We start from the raw sequence: 16465 nt of genomic DNA, 5'->3' as shown, positions 1-16465 counted from the left end.
AGTGAAAAATGGAGTCTGGCACAGCAATAACAACATATAGATTAAAAGTTTTCTGAAGTTACTTTCCAGTGTCATTCCCTAAAACTAAAAGTTGTACAATCAAAGTGACCCAAACACTATCTTGTTAGGTAAAAAAGGAATTTTACACATCTATACTTTAAGCAAACAGTCCAACTTGCAGAGCTGGATTATCACAGAAGCCTGTTTGTTTAAAAAAAAAAAAACTGGGGCATGTTAATGTCTGGCATCTGTTAAGGGTTAGCTAGTTATTTGGCTGACAGAGGTCGGCATGGGAGTTTGGATGAGGGTTTGTGGGAACTTTGGGGTCAGACTTTGTACAATCTCAAAATTACTTGTGCAAAAACATTAACCAAAATAAAGAGCACCAATTAAGCATGGTGCAATAAGATAGGCTAACTCAAGATTTAAGAATAAAAATCATCAAAATCAATTCAGCAGGACCAGGGACATCATCTTTTTTATTCCATACATTGTTCTTCCTCACCAAAACCTAGAACCTACAATACCCATAATGCAACTTTACTTCCGACAGTCCAGACAGGCATTCAGGTGTGTTATGTATGGCGTGGAGACAATGAGCAAGCTACAAAGGTTTGCTAAACACATTTATTAAGCCAAGGTTTTCACTTAACCTGTGGTGATGCTGACTCGAGTGACATCACTTGAGGTCATTTATCAGAAAGTGATTTTATCAGATTTTGTTCAGCTTCCTCTGCAGCTCTAAAAACCTTTGAACATTAAAACATTAAACGTGAGGCAATAATCCTTACAACCTGCAAACAGCTTTTATTGTTTAAACAAATATGGCTTTTGCTTCTTCCATCTTGCCTCTTCTGAATCTAGTTTATCTGATGAATCTGTGTGGTGCACACTAACCTCTCATTAGGTCATTCTGAACGTGGCATTTTTCTCCTACTTGCCAACTGTCAGTGTTGAGTCAGCTCATCACATGACCATCTACCCTGCCCACCCAGCTGCTCCTTGTTAGTAATTAGCCTCAGTATATACAGAACAGAGATTATCCATGTTGTCTCAGCATTCCTGTCTTTATACGCCTTTTCCACAGCAGACATTTTGACATGTCACTAAAGGAAAATCAGTCTCCACCATTGGCTGTCCTTGATTTTAATGCTGTGACATATGGCTTCCAATCTGACAGAGCCTCCAGATCTGTCCATAAAAGATTTTGTTTTATTTTTTGTGTCTGTGAGTGACATGTTCTATTATCTGAAAAGTGTAACATGCATACAAAGTGTGTGTGCAATGCATGGACTGGCAAACTACTGCTCCTTAGGTGTGAGTGAACTTGACATACAGTACTGTCCACCAAAAGGGATGATTAATAGCATGACAGGTGACGGTATTGGATTCAAATGACAAGTAAACTGAATTGTCACCTTGACAGACAGCTATAGTGTTGACTGTGCAGTCCCATTTCGGAATTATTATCTGGTCTACCAAGAAGGAAATTTTACTGTGACTATACATATTAAGCAAGTAGTAAGTGCATTTCTTCAATTACAATATTTCAGTTTTACTAGCCTGTCATTCCGATTTTTCACCTCTTCACATTTACATAATTAGCACTGGCTGCTCAGTCTCTCATTTGAATAACCCTGGCATGCTTACCATTATATTATAGTTCAGGTTAAAGATGTGAACCTCTGCGTTGTCCTCACCGATGAAGCTGGTCCAACAGCCAGTTTGCATCTCACGCAAGTGGATCCATGGGTTGTCAGCATTTCCTGGATCACATGTCTGACATGTAGCTGAAAGAAATCAAGTTAGTGCGTCAGTAGCATATAATTGAGTTACAATGAATAATTTCTTTGTGAATTTCCCCATTGTGGGACAATAAAGGAAATACTATCTTCTTGCTTCCAACACTAGTACACAAATTCCAGTAACTCATCTTATGTGTCTAATGCAAAATAGTGCAAAATTATGGCTTTATCCACAACAATCCATATGTCATATTTGGACATCAATAGCATATGAACAAAGACCTACATCGACTGAGAAATGTTACATAATCTATGTATGAAAGGGGATAAATCAGCGGATTGGATTTTAAAATGTGTTGGGAGGACTACAATTTTTAAAAAAAAAAACGAATCTGCCAGTTCAAGTTTATCGGACGTGTCAGGATGCCAGTGTGCAGTCATCCATCAAGCCTGCTCACTCTGCTCTCTGCTACAAGCTGGCTGTTTAACCTGGGGATCCATGTCTCAGGAGGCTGAATTAATAGAGCCAGGGCTGTGTGGTCATGGAGGAGGCAGGGTATAAAAGCCTGGTGTTTGACCTGGGCTCTGTGTGTGTGTGTGTGTGTCTGTTCCATTGTACTAGATTATAGTGAGTCGCTGCATGCACATTCTCAGTCTAACCTGCCTGTAGTTGGCAGGGACAGAATATTTTCCAGCAAACATCCTCTTTTGCCAAGAAGAATACAGTGTAAAGGGTCAGATGTCTTTTCCAGCTCAATTAGGGATCTCCTTCCTGGCCCATCTCCCACCTTTAGCTGATTAGAGATGAAAGGTTTTGACTGGTACATCCCGTGGCATGGCAGTCTTGGTGACAACCATCACAGCTAAACCTCTACTGCGCATGCCTCAACTACCCCCAAAACATCTGGTGCTGAGACATATAAGCAAACAAGTGTGCCATCATAAGAGAAACAACTAATTTAGTAAGCAAATGCTGCATGACATACTGCTCCACTGAGTTTTATCGTGTATTTGGTCTGTTTATCCAGCCAGACACAGAGAGGAGATGTGGAGTAAAATAAGTGAGATGAGAAAGAAAGAGGAACAGAGAGGAAAGGGTTTATAGGAAATTGCAGAGTTTGGAAGGTCAACAGGATGTGCCTTATTTAGCAGCGGCACTAATCAAAGACCTTGGTTGAGGCAATGTCATCACCAGTGGTGGAGGAGAATGGACAGAGACAAAGATAAAATGGGATAGAAAGTGCTGAATGCAATGAAAAACAGCAAGAAAGAGCTAGAACATGTTACATAATCAGCACTTCCTCCCGTTTTTGTTGTTCATATAATGAAAATGTGGTGGGTATGATGGTCTCTTATTGTTCAATTCATTTTTTTATTTATTTGTTCATAACGTTTCTGTCCCACAATATGTCAGATGGAAAAAGAGACACTGATGAAACATAATTTTAATTTGATCTTTTTTTTTTAATTAGATTGTCACACATACAATATCTCAGATGCTACTGACTGATGGAAATATGTGAAAATAACACATTTTTTGTTTGTGTCCCATGGAAATCTTTTCCTTCCTTTCTGGAGGAGTGATATATTGCACCCCTACTCTTTAGTAGTATTTCACAGTCAAATCTAGGACCCATTTGGCACTAATTAGGAAACTGGGGGGTGGGGGGGGGGGCAACATCACTGTTTTTTAGCTTAGCTTTTCTTGCAAATCAAGATGGAAAGTCAACTATGCTCCTTTGCCATCTCGTTTTCCCTCCCTCTCCACGGAGGTCAAGGCTGGTTTCCTGTTATTCCGGCCTTCTCAGTTAATGTCTGTTGTTCAATATCCACATCCATAAAGTTATTTCTCTCTTGTTCTGCTGTGACAGAGTCAACAGCCCATGACTGTCGCCCGAGAGGTCTTGATATAAATCACACTGACTGCGTAAGACTGAGCGAGCACGCGCTTGTGTGTGGGTGTGTGTAGATGCATGTGTTCCTGGTCACATTTTTTACGACTCACCATAGGATATGAAGAACATTCATTTTGCCCTCTTGACCCCGGAAATGCCAATGGCCCCGCTAAGCGGTCTTCTGCTAAATGAGGTATATAAGAACCATTCCATTCCCTGTCCCTTTTATCTACTTACATCAGTCCCCTGCATTTCCCATTCCATGAGAAGACATGTTTATGGATGCGGGTGATTTCCATTTAGATGTTAGGTATGATGGGGAGATGTGAATAGAAAATATTATGGGAAATTAGGGAGGGAAGAAAGTGGGCTCAATTCACGAAAAGTTCATATAATCAGATTTGCTTGAATTCTTAATGCAAATTCCATTTCAGTAGTTACAGACTTCATATTAATTGGTATCAATTCATTTGTATGCCTGAATACACTAATGATAATTACCACATTAACAACACCATGTGCCCAAATTACCAGACTCAATAGGCCGTTTTATATCACTAAAAATTTATTAAACATATTAATGCAAACTGATCAAAAGCATATAAAACTGAGACCAATGAGTGTGCAGGCAGAATCGATCACGGACAATTTGCCGTTAATGAGGCGGTGTTTTGAGAAAGCTCATTTCTACCTGGGAGTCACGATCAACTTAAGCTGTAATTAAACTTTCCATGTCTCCAAGTGCACCAGAGTCTTCTAGGGTCCACATAAGTAAATTTCATCTTCAGAGGGTGAATGTGTGGGCTCTGCATTGTGCAGAACGTATCCTCCAAATGGAAAGCAGTATGAAGAGAACTACCACATGTCTGTAGAGTCCACAGCTGTCTGCAGGTGTCCGTGTAAGCATCCATTTGGAAGTACATTCAAGGCCCTTACAGTATAACTTCCCTCAGCAGTTTTCATGGTTGTCTCCAGCACCCTGGAGCCACAACTAACAAGAAGAGCAAAAGCCCCTATCTTGTAACTTCACATGTCGGAGGTCTGTCTGCTTTTTCTTCCCTAACCCTCCAGGGCAAAGATAGGAGACTAGCTCACCAAATCACAGACATCCGTTTTCCGCATGTGTTCAATTGTGCATAGTACCAAGAAGACGGCACCACTTAAAGTGACCATTTTAGGGCATCTCAGCATCTGCTTGGCATTAACTATGTTCTGTTTTCAACAGCCACTTTTTTCATTAGCGCGTTAGCAAAGTATGAACTACAGTACAATAGAAGCTGAAGTGAAGTTGAGTCTTATGGATACGGAGGTTAACCCTTACAAATTTGAGCTCACACTGACAAAGCTGAGTCCAGTATATAGCTGAGTCTGTCAAGTTGAGATTGAGATGTACATAACATTTTAATATTGTTATCCTCATTATAGTCATTGCCATATTTAGCTGGGCAGAGTGAACTAAAGATGTATACACTGAAGCTAAATTCACCAGTAACATCCCAATAAATGACTCTCCATGAGTGCATCTCTGTTGTTTTAGGATTTAAATTAAGACACAGGAGAAATGTGATTAATTCATGCGGTCAACCTGAACCTCCTGAATTAACTTGTACTGTCCATAATTATGCCTCATAGCTGCACTGAGGCCAGCAGCTGTGCGTGGGCATTACTGGAGACTTTGAGGTGATTTATTATTAGGGATCAAAGAAGGCCTACACAGTGCTAACATCCTGTATTTCTCCTTCTTCTGCTGCTTTCTGTCAGAAGTGTTTGAACAGAAAAGTCCCATGACATGCTAAAGAGGGCCCATGCCCTGCCAGCGTGCAAAACCTCTCTGAAAGACTTTAACAATGGTGAAACATAACAACTCAATAACTGTCCAATATCACAAATATTTGTATATTTCAAAAGTTGGGTGGGTCAGATGACATCACTGTGAGTAATGCTCAAGAAAATAAATTTCCGTAATGTGGGAAGCCAAAGAGGCATTAGTAAGACCAAAAGGCTATATGAGAAGTGCACTCACAACTCCATCCACATTATTACATTATGCTAAAACACGTTACACATGTATTGAAATTATGGTGACGAGAAAAAATTATTAAATGAGTCAAAAATAATTAAGAATATAGCAGAAGTCACGTCGGCCCACTGTGGCTCCTGACTGTCTAACTATACAAAAAGCAGATGTTTGCTGTATATCTGACTGACTAGATCATCACTTCTTGTTTCGAAGTTGTCAGCATCTCGTTGGTCAGCAGAAATAAAGATGACCTTCGCTAAATTTTAAAATGAAAGAACTCTGATGGGGTAATAATCAGATGAAAGAAGAGGACACATCTTGGGAAAAGGACATAGAAACAGGACATAGAAATTCAGTTTGATGGATTCAAAATTTGGATTGACACAATTTCGTTGCAGTTGTTTGCTGTGATCTGCTGAGGTAATGTTTTCCATTCACAGCATGGGTGCATGTGTGTTTGTGTGCGTTATTACATCATACTGTATATTATTATATTATGTATGATATTATACTCTTCATATTTGCATATGTGCAAATGTATTTGGTATACAAGGCTTGTTGTTAGTGCTTTGCCACTGCTGTTTATGTTAGCCAGGTACTTCTGCCAGCAAATTTAACACCTCAAGAAGTGCCCGTCTGTCTGTAACTGTTGCCTCAACCTTGAGCATCAGCGCTGTGCCGACACTGCCAACTATCGACAGGCGGTAGCAAACACTTGAATTTTGAATTTCTATCACACCATAACTAAATGTTGATTTAGATTCAAGGGATTGAGGACCTGCTGCCCAATAACTAGCTGCCTTTTCCACTCACCTCGGGCGAGCAAGCAGGCCAGCTTGATTTCATGCCCTGTCTTTCATGCCCTCCCTCATTGTAAGTCACTGTGGAAAAGAGCATCAGCTGCTCGCCTAGGAGTTTAGATGCAAAAGGGAGAGTTGTAGAACTTGAAGCTATGGTGCGTGGCTGTGTTTGAAAGAAAGAACGAAGGAGGGGGGGGAAACAGAAGGGAAACCCTGACAGCAGACAACGTCAAGCCCAACTGTCTCCCTTGGTCCCTTGGGGTAAACTGTTTGTGTCGAGGGTCGGACGACGGAGTCACGATGGGGAAGGGGGGAGGGGGCGGTCGGCAGTCCTATCAGAGTTAGTTGGAGAGGGAAAGGGGAGCTTCAAGGCTGGCTCAAGTCTCACTCTGGACTCCATACACACACACACACACACACACACACACACACACACACACCTATTGTCCCGCCGTTTCCGCAACTGCAGATTGAGGCCTGACCATCCACAGGAAGGTAAACAAGCTCTTATCAGTGCTCTGCAGGGGCCTGCACTGTCCCCTGGCCTCTCACCCCTGCATACTACACATTACACACTCCATACAACACACAAGCTTCCTGACCATCTCACCTCCTTCTCCTGAAGTCCTAAAATTCTTTCAAAAAATTTTTTTTGCTGATTAGTCTTGTCAGTTTAATAGCTTAAGACTTTTCGTGTGTGCCTGTGTGCCAAGTCCTGTGTTTGCTGGAGAGGAACTGAGGATGTGATAGCGGGTCTGGAGACAGCCTGTCTTCACACTAGCTCTGTTTACACCTCTGGGAGCCATTCGTCCGTCGTCTCATCGTTGTCGGAAGCCAGCTGAACAACAAGTCTAACTGTGGCGTATGGAAGGTCTATGGCTCACTTCCTTCGTTGTTCGCTCACTCACTGTATGCCCCGTCTGTTGCCAGTAATTAGCCAGTCTTTGCTGCATTTGATCGTATATATGTTTTGGAGGGTATTTGAAAGCAATCAGCAGCAGAAGGCATAAAGAAAATATACAGTAATTTTAATGTTGATGCTTGTATGAGCTCTCAGGTAATCTGTTATACTCCAGACCCCATCAATTACTGAGCAAAGTGTGACTTTACCTATTTACTTAAGTGGTTAGTTTTCCCTCAGTACACTGACAGAGCACTAGCAAAGCACAATTAATCATCTGAGTGTTAACTGGTGGATAGACTAATTTAGCAAGTTTCATGCTAACTGCCAGCAAACCACAGCAGATTGAAGCGGTAGAGATTCACTGCACAGTGGTTGCTCCCAATCATTCAAGATTAATGTAGCTTTGCACAACATATGCTTCTCGTAGAACCAACAGAGATTAGCTCGTTTTTGCCAGTAAATATTAATGCTTTCCGACATGAAGGCGGCATACTAATAAAGGCTCTGTTATTTTTTTTTTTTAAACATGTTTAATGTGAGTGAAGTCAAAAGTGTAAACCACCAAAGTGCAACATAGTGGTTCATAGAAGCTAGCATTTCCACTGACCGCTCTTTTAATACTCCACATCAGATGAAATTTTCAACATCAATAAAAGCAGCCTGTTTTCCATTATGATCAGTTGAGAAACACAGCTAAGACTACAATATTATGTGTAAAAATACCTTTAAATTTATAAGATATCAAACAATCTAACCGGCCCTCTAAGAACTTAAAGGTTTCCGAAATATCTCATAGATCTATGAGATGGCTTCAGGTTACGAGTTCATTTTTACTCTAAAACTAATGGAAGTGTCTGGACTAGGGAGAGTTGTTTGACAAGTGTAACTTTATTCCCTCCAGTCTGTGAAAAGATTATTAAGTATCCTGAGTTTGACTGTTGGATTTGTGGTTTGTTACAGTATATGAGCAGATTAAAATAATCTGTCAGATGTCTCAAGGCTTTTCTCTTTGAGTCACATATTCTGCTTTCTGTCATATCACAGAAATATGAGCAACATGAAAAATCCAATGTCCAAAGCCAGTGAGGATTCTCCCATCACATCAAACACAAACACACACACCCACAGTCAGACATCAGAGAGAGAGATTTCAGCTCTCTAAATACAGATTGACCGGTGTGGCACCTGAATCAACAGGAAAACTACCCACCCAGAGCTTGAATCAAGAGGTTCTGCCATTACACAACACTGAACTACAAACTGCACACTGTACAGCACTGATCATTTTAGAAATCAGCCATAAACTGTGCTCTGTGTAGAAAGATAGAAAGATATGTTCTCTTACAGAAAAAAAAGAAATTGCATTGACATTTTCTATTAGGGGCTTTGCTGGCATTTCCTTTGGGCCAAGTAAAAAGTAAAAGCAAAGCCTCTTCATTCGTGGAAAAACATGACATGAAGCATTTTAGAACATTTCAGCTGAGAACATTTTGTTCATAGATACTCTGCCAGAGACAGATTAAGTGGTAGATTCTGCCCTGCATAACACTATCCTGATTATTTTAAAGTCACCAGTGAATAAGGGTTTGGTACAATGAAGACATATATAAAATGACAATATAAAATACTTTCATGTTTTTCCATGTTTTTGGAAAGTCCTCCCCAAAGTTTCTTTAACCCTGCTTTGTGAGCCATTGACTTAAAGTCATAGGTGAGTCAGCTGACACACCAAATTCTGTCCCAATACACAGGTACACTTCCTGCATTTGTGCAAACCTCAGGGTTCAACACTGGCAGACCAGAAGATAAGAGTACATAATGCCATGTTTTATCTGTGCAGACAGCAGGCATGTTGACATGAGCACAAGTGGTCGTCGTGCTGACGCGGCGTTTATCTTGCCCACTACTAATGAGCCAGTCAGTGCCCATGCAACTGCAAAATGAAAAGCATTTGGCCAAAAGGCGGAGGGTCAGGGGATATTCAGACAAAATCCAACAAAAAAAGGCCATTATCTGTTAACAGACCTATAATGATTATTATACTCTTCATATGATGAACATTATAGATTACTAAACTTTTCTTATATACTAAACTCTTTCTACACTTAAAATTTAGAATCAGACTTGCCTATTAAAGTTTTGCTGAAGCACCATTAAGAATAAGAGGGACCCAGTTACATAACGCTGAGGTGAAGATCAAACAGTATATGTCACGTAAAAACTTTATCGTTGTGAGATTTTCAACAAAAAGTACTTTTACTGTGTAGCATGATTTACAGAAACCAGTGTCCTCTCTTAGCAAGAAGAGCCACAATTTCTTTTCCAGAAAGAAAGTAAAGTAAAACAGGGAGACAACACAAAAGACCTGCGTTACATGTAATTCAGCTGTTTTTTATTTTTGCTTTCAGGATCCCACAAATATTTTTGACGTGCCACATTGCATGCTAGAACCGACATGATTATCAGTCAAGTGTTACCTGGTGAAAATCATGTGGGAACAAACAGAAGAGAGGAACGTAGCATTAGTGAGGCTCTCTCGCACTGCGTTCTGTATTCAAACAGAGGAAAAGCAAGGCAGTCAGAAATGGATTGTTATTTGGGAGGGGCATAACACTGGAGGAGATTGAAATCGGTCTGAGGCAGCGACAAGTGGTCGCGTCTCCCTGCCACCCAGTCTGACTGCAGGCAGAGCTGGCTCACTACAGTAAAACAGGGGAAGTGAACTGTTTTGACTCTCAACACCATTTTTAACATGGCATTTTTTTTTCTTCTTCTTCTTTTTTTTTAGCTTTCAGTTTATTCTACTACAGCATGTCTTTCAAGAAACCTTCGTCATCTCTTTTAGACTCCCATTTTCTTTTTTTTTTTTGTTTCTCTTTTACTGTAATTAGTCAGTCTTTTATTTTCACTTTTTCTAAATTATCACGTAACAGAATCTCCATATCTCCTAGTCTTTATCTATGTCTCATTCTTTTTCCTCTCTCTTTTTTTAATCCCCTATTTACTCATCTGTCCCCACATCTTCCCTCTGAACCACTTATCTGCTCTTTGACAGTCACAAAAATTTGACCCCCCACTCCCTTACTGTCTCCATGAATCAGTCTTTATGAATTGTTATCTCTGTTTGTCTGTCTGTCTGTCTCGCTCTCTTTCCCTCTTTGAGATTCATTTTCAAACAGCCCTCCCTCCATCTCCAGCGGCTCGCTAATCACTTTTGTGCTTTTCCTTCAGCCCGTGGAGGGAGACTCTGGGGTAGGCAGAAATGCGGCTGGAGGTCTGGCAGTTAACATCATGATGCCTGGCTCCCACTGGGAAAGTTGTTGCAGCAGGGGGCATATTCAACACTAGTTCCCTGCCAGGAAATGCCGGGCACACAGTGGATAAAAATCGCTAAATACAAAGACTGCAGCCAGACGCATAGATAATTGTTAATGCGTCCAACTGCTTCAGTGAGCTTAAGTGGTAGCGGTTATAGTGATTTCCATTATAAAGTGGTCAGGATATATGAAAGTCTCTCCTAACGGCGTGCAATACAATTATCTCCCATGTAATAAGCGAGTAGGCAAAGAGAATATGTAAGTATATATACTTAGATTTTGAAGTCCTTTGAAAGCCCAATCAGGACCACAGTGCTATCTAAGAAAAATCCATATGCTTGAATTCAGTTTTTAAAAGCTTACTCATTAAAACGGCTTTACTGTATCTCAGTAGATGTAGTAATTAGTTGCATAATGTCTTTGCGCCCTGAGGCGTGAGAGAATAATGATGATGTCACTGAGGTTATTTAGATTTGGAGACAATTTCACTACAAATTCCTCACGAGAACTTATGTACAATACACTGATGGTGTGTGATCTGACAGTGAAGGTCTGCTATAAGATGTCAAGTGGCCATTTTTAGAGCTTGAAAAAAAGGAAATAAATGAAAGTCAGAATATACTGGCCTTTGTGGCTTCAGATTGGCCTGTTCTTCAATCTGTCCTCTTACTATGGATGAGAAATACTAAGTTGCCGCAGTAACCCATTCAGAGATATGTAAAAATGTATTTAGATATAAATTATGTACATTGTCCCGTCTGAAGCAGATGGCGTCACATTTGTACGAGGCCAAATTGAATAGATCAGAAGAAAGTTTTGCAGCTGCCCCGTAGCAGTGCACAAACAGGATGAAATAAACAAGATTACTGAAAGAGTAAATGAATGAAAAGCGGCAATACAATTAGAAGCCCAGGAGGGAGGGCGATACTTTAATGTGTTTTATTAAAAAGGAAATCACTCAGCTGACCAAAGATAGAGAGAGAATGAATTCCCCTTTTGCAAAAACATCAATGCCTGTATGATCTCAGCACGAGTACCCAGTTAAATGACTAAAGGCATTCAGATTAATAAAGACACCACAGGCACTCAGACTAAACCCATAGACTGGACCATGTAAGGCCTTCAAAACAAACAGCAAAATCTTCACCTCTGGGGGTGGGGTGTAGTGAAACTAAGGCCAGTGTGGTGTTGTTTGTTTTATTGGAGCCTGACAGTAGCCTGTCCAGAGATTATGGATGAGCTGTAAAAAAGAGAGACGTGACTGATGCCCAACATATGGGGAATTTTAATAATTAAAGTGTGAGGTGGAAGCAAGCATGATCTTTCCCCGGGTTTGAAAGAGAGCCAGGGCTGCTAAAAACAGGAAGTTTTTGGCAAATTTCAGCATTAAATTAAGAGTTGTGTCTCAGTTCTTTTGTCTGGATATTCAGACAAAAAGTGAGTTTTGAATCAGGTGGGCTTAACAACATAATCACAATTTATTCTGATCTCATTGTGAACCATCCGGCAAGTATCTCTAAATGTTGCAGGATCGGTCAGATTGTATGGAAGGTAGTGTATTTAGGGCTGTACCAGTTCTGAAATTTCCATCTTTTGGCTTTAGATCAACTATAACCACTTAAATATTATATTACTGGCAAACTATTGCCAAGTAATGTAAGACAGTGTTGAAACTGAACTTCCTTCATTAATCAGACAGTCATCACATTGCACCTGTCCAAAAATTAATAAATGCATAACACAGGCCAAGGAGTTACTCTAAGAAAGAATTAAGTCTCCAGTTTCAAGAAGTGAAGTGTATAAGCAAGTATATGAATCTCAGGCCTCTCTGGCTTTTCTGACTCACTTGGCAATTTTATATATCATATATAATGTTATCTGACAACTACAGAGTAGATCTAGCTGAGGACTGTTTGGGATACTTTAACTGTGAGCGTAATAGCTGCTGTCCATTCAAATCGTTCTCCAGGCATCACACAAGGATTTATTAAGGCTCATATCAAGGAGCTGACTGACTGTCAAACATAGAAAAGTTTCAATAAAGCTAAAGCAAAACTGAGATCAAGTAAAACAATATACCGTCACCTGCAACTGAGTGTTGCGGACTTTGTCGCTGGCTTCAGGCAATTTTTGATTTACATAAACTTTTTTGGTGCACATTTACTTCTTCTTTCGAGGAACTTTCACATCGTCTCTGCTCCCACGGTGGTATGCAGCTGGCGAGGACACCATTAAACAAGCTGACCTCATATCCCTGTGTGATATGGGTGCTGTTTTATGTTGCAGCACTATATTCAGTCTGGGAATGTGTAAATTTGATTTTGTATAGAGTACACTCTTGGCTTCGGTGTGTCACACCCAATGTTTGGGCTTCATTTGTTCAACAACACCACAGCACTAAGCCCAGGAGACAATGTCAGAGAAAATGACAAAGTAATATGACAATACTGGACAATGTAACGATGAATAAACAACGCCTGAGATATAGGAACTCATACATGTCGCACCAATGTTTTGATTAATGCTTCAACATTCGGTGCACGGGTTCAGAGCACACCTGCTGTCTGAGAACAGTTTCACAGCTCCCTCTGGGTCGTCTCCTACAGCTGTAGTAGCAGATTAAAAAATAAGAGGAACAGAAAAAGAAAATCTTTGGGGGGGAAAATGATAGCAAATCCAGGACTATGTGTCACAAGGCCAATTAAAGCTGAGCTAAACAGCTCCTTACAGACTTCACCAGCAGACAGTGAGACTCGTCCCCTGCGGTGGAAACTACATGAGGTCAACTCTCCACAAGTCTGCCAGTTGGCCAAAAAATACCTCTGTATCCCTGCCACCAGCACTCCTGCTGAGAGGGTGTTTAGCACTTGTGGCAATATTGTGATTTGTCATACAGGAGGTCAGAACCGAAGCCAGATTCGGTGAACAGGCTTGTTTTCTCTGGCACATATTTCTAACAGTGATGTATGCTTTCCAGGGCCATGTTGCCTTATTTTTAAAAAAAGCAAGCTGGAAATGCCAGTTTATTTTTCTGATGTATGTGCGAAGACGCAGAGGAAGAAAAATGTTATTTGTTATTAGCTTCACCTTCAAGCACCTTTAATGCAGACAACCTTATTTTGCTGACAGTTCATGTTAAAACTGCATTACAAAACAGGAGTGTGCATTATGCTTGCTTTTATGGCATTTAGAGTCTGAAGGAAATTGTACTTTACATATTCATTATCACATTCATATGCTTTGAAAATACCAGTTAATCTATAACAGATTTAAAACTATATCTTCTCCCCCATGTTTTTAACTAAAGTTGCTTAGCATACTGCACTTTTGTTACCAATATTTTTCAAATGTTATCAGGGGATTTAAATGGAATGGTAATCAATAATAAATATTTTAGCATCAACTCATTAATTCAAAACCATGCAGCCACCGCAAAACGCCAGATTGTTGCAGCGAAGTGAGACCCAACAGCCTGAAGCAGCAATGCAGAGTATTGGTAAGAGTCTGAGGCTGGATCGTGGCCTGAGGGCACGAGGTGGGTTTCAGCTCCCTTTGCCACCTTGTATGGATTACAGGTTTGAATTTGATATGGGCAGCCACGGGCAGCTGGTGGAGGAAGTGTTGGAAGAGGCCAACCGAAGAGGATCACATAAAATCAATGAGCGGCCCACAAGTTTTTCTTCTTTCCTGTGCCCGGATTGTATTTCAATAAAATATTCTTTTTCTGTAAAACCTGAAAAACTACACAAACAAACTCTTTCCAAGATGACTCAGTGGATTAACAGTCTGAATGTCATTTGGAGTTCAATATGTTTTGAACTTAGCTCTGGTGTTGTGATCCTAATCTCCCTTCTCTATTAACATACTGCGCTGTATGATCTTTGAGCTGCTGTGGGGATAAACCACCATTCAAGCCAAAAGCTACACACACACAGCAACAAACAACACAACAGCATGTAATATTATGTCCTGAGATGGGCAGGACTATGTGCCTTTGAACTTTTGATTGACAGAAATATAACCAGGAGACTCAAAACTGACTAAATCCCATGGCCCATGGTCTGTTGTCTAAGGTAATACACTTCTCAATAATTGTGTTTTCATGTTGGTGTTTTATAATGAAACCCAGTAACAAGAGCTCCAAATGTCAAAAGCATTTAATATCAGCCTGTAGACTTACCAGAGGCTGCAGCCATGATGCACATGAGCAGAGCAAACCGTGCCACGTGACCCTCCATCTCTGTGAAGCTTGATTTTGAGGTGCTGGTGGAAGCTGAGTCTGGGTCTCTGGGGTGTGAAGTGTTGAAGTTTGAAGCGTCCTTGTCTAACGGCAGAGCAGCACCGACTGTGACAGCAGAAGCGCAGACAATTCCAGTCTGTGAAGGTTGAAAGGTCAGGGAGAAAGAAAGAAAAGAAAGGAGGCGGGAAACAATGAGTTGATGTGATGGTTGGCAAGGATGTGATCCGCCGCCAGTCTCATGCATGTCACTGTCCCACTCATGTACACGAGTCTTTCTCCTGTGTCATGAAAGCGTTGCAACACAAAACTCTGATGCTGTTTAACCACACATAAGTAGCCTATCGATGATTCACGTGAACATTAAAATTGCAGTTTACCTCTTTTAAGATGTCTGACTAAATCCCACTTCCATGAAACAAAATAACTGAACACAATGGAGCACTGGCCATTTGCCCGAGCTATTCAACCTTGACAGTAAGGGAAATGTTGCTTAAATGTCTTACATTCCTTCAGTGAGATGACAGGATTGTCTTCCTGAGACAATCCCACAATATTTCTGCTTGGTGCACAATGAGGGTCTGAACCCAAGGGTTATCTGGTGGTCACTAACTTCTGGCCGACCGTTTCCGGAAGCACTACGGCATCGCTTTCTTTAAATAATACCACAATGCCGAGATCAGATAAGAAGGAGACTGCTCTTGTTTTATGATTCATATAGAGGGAAAGGAAGAGCCTGAGTAAACTGTTTATGTTCTTCCAACGCCAAACAGAAACGTTATTTCCTTAGACTTACTGACTGGAAGAGCAAAATGCCTTTAAACCTTAACTCCAATAGTAAAAAAAAAAGTGGGGATACTTTAGAAGAGGCTCACTTTGTGAAATAAGAGTCCGCTAATCTTGATAACGGAATTAATGTGGCAAAACGGATCCCTCACACACGACTTTTTTGGCCACAACTCCTGTTTGATTAGTACTTCCTGTTTGTTTGACCGCAACATCGGCTGGACACATCAAAAGAGTGACAGACTAGTTTGTTTTATTGTCGACGACTAGTCTGTTTTATTAAGGAAAGAGTATTATAACGGCTGACAAGAGTTACTGCCATGCAAGCTATCAGGGAAACAAAGTAGCCCACGCAACCCCGAGTCAATACGAGAGGAAAAGCAAAGTCATGAGTGTCAAAACTTACTTTTTAGAAACGGTGGCTTTCTCGAGTAAGCGCGGCTTTGTAATCCACAGGAGCGCATGCGTCTGCCTTCAGCGATGTGCACTAACGTCAAGGATGTCAGGACTTTCCAAAGTTTTGTGCAGCCTGGGCGGTACAGATTTACTTTTGTACTCCTCCCACCGGTCTTTTTTTTTCTTTTTTCTTTTCTTTTCCCACTTCATGCTGCCCCTGTCAGAGCATTGTCTTATCTGGTCAACGCAGAAACAACACAGGGTCTCAGTTAGTTCAGTGATTTTATTGCACAAATTAATTTTATATATAATGAAAGCCCCGTTTAAGCCATAGCTTTTAATCTCTGAGGTAACTTACACTCTCA

The 16465-nt window shown here is 40.7% G+C and overlaps 1 protein-coding gene across 2 annotated transcripts in view; it reads right to left on the bottom strand.

Annotated features, from left to right (window-relative positions):
• The window catches only part of eng (endoglin), a 41836-nt gene extending 25579 nt beyond the window's left edge, over positions 1–16257 (bottom strand). For both annotated transcript variants that reach the window (XM_046374906.1, XM_046374907.1), the window contains exons 1-3: positions 16111–16257; positions 14862–15057; positions 1651–1790 (exon numbers count right to left, since the gene is read on the bottom strand). In XM_046374906.1, the coding sequence (XP_046230862.1) occupies positions 1651–1790; positions 14862–14919 (198 nt within the window). In that variant the 5' untranslated portion in view covers positions 14920–15057; positions 16111–16257. The remainder of the gene's footprint in view (positions 1–1650; positions 1791–14861; positions 15058–16110) is intronic.
• Positions 16258–16465: the final 208 nt, after the last annotated feature.

Source organism: Scatophagus argus, chromosome 20 (genome assembly GCF_020382885.2).
Source record: "Scatophagus argus isolate fScaArg1 chromosome 20, fScaArg1.pri, whole genome shotgun sequence".
Taxonomy (NCBI): Eukaryota; Metazoa; Chordata; class Actinopteri; family Scatophagidae; genus Scatophagus; species Scatophagus argus.
The sequence above is the reverse complement of the archived record's forward strand: the minus strand, read 5'-3'. Positions and strand labels throughout refer to the sequence as shown.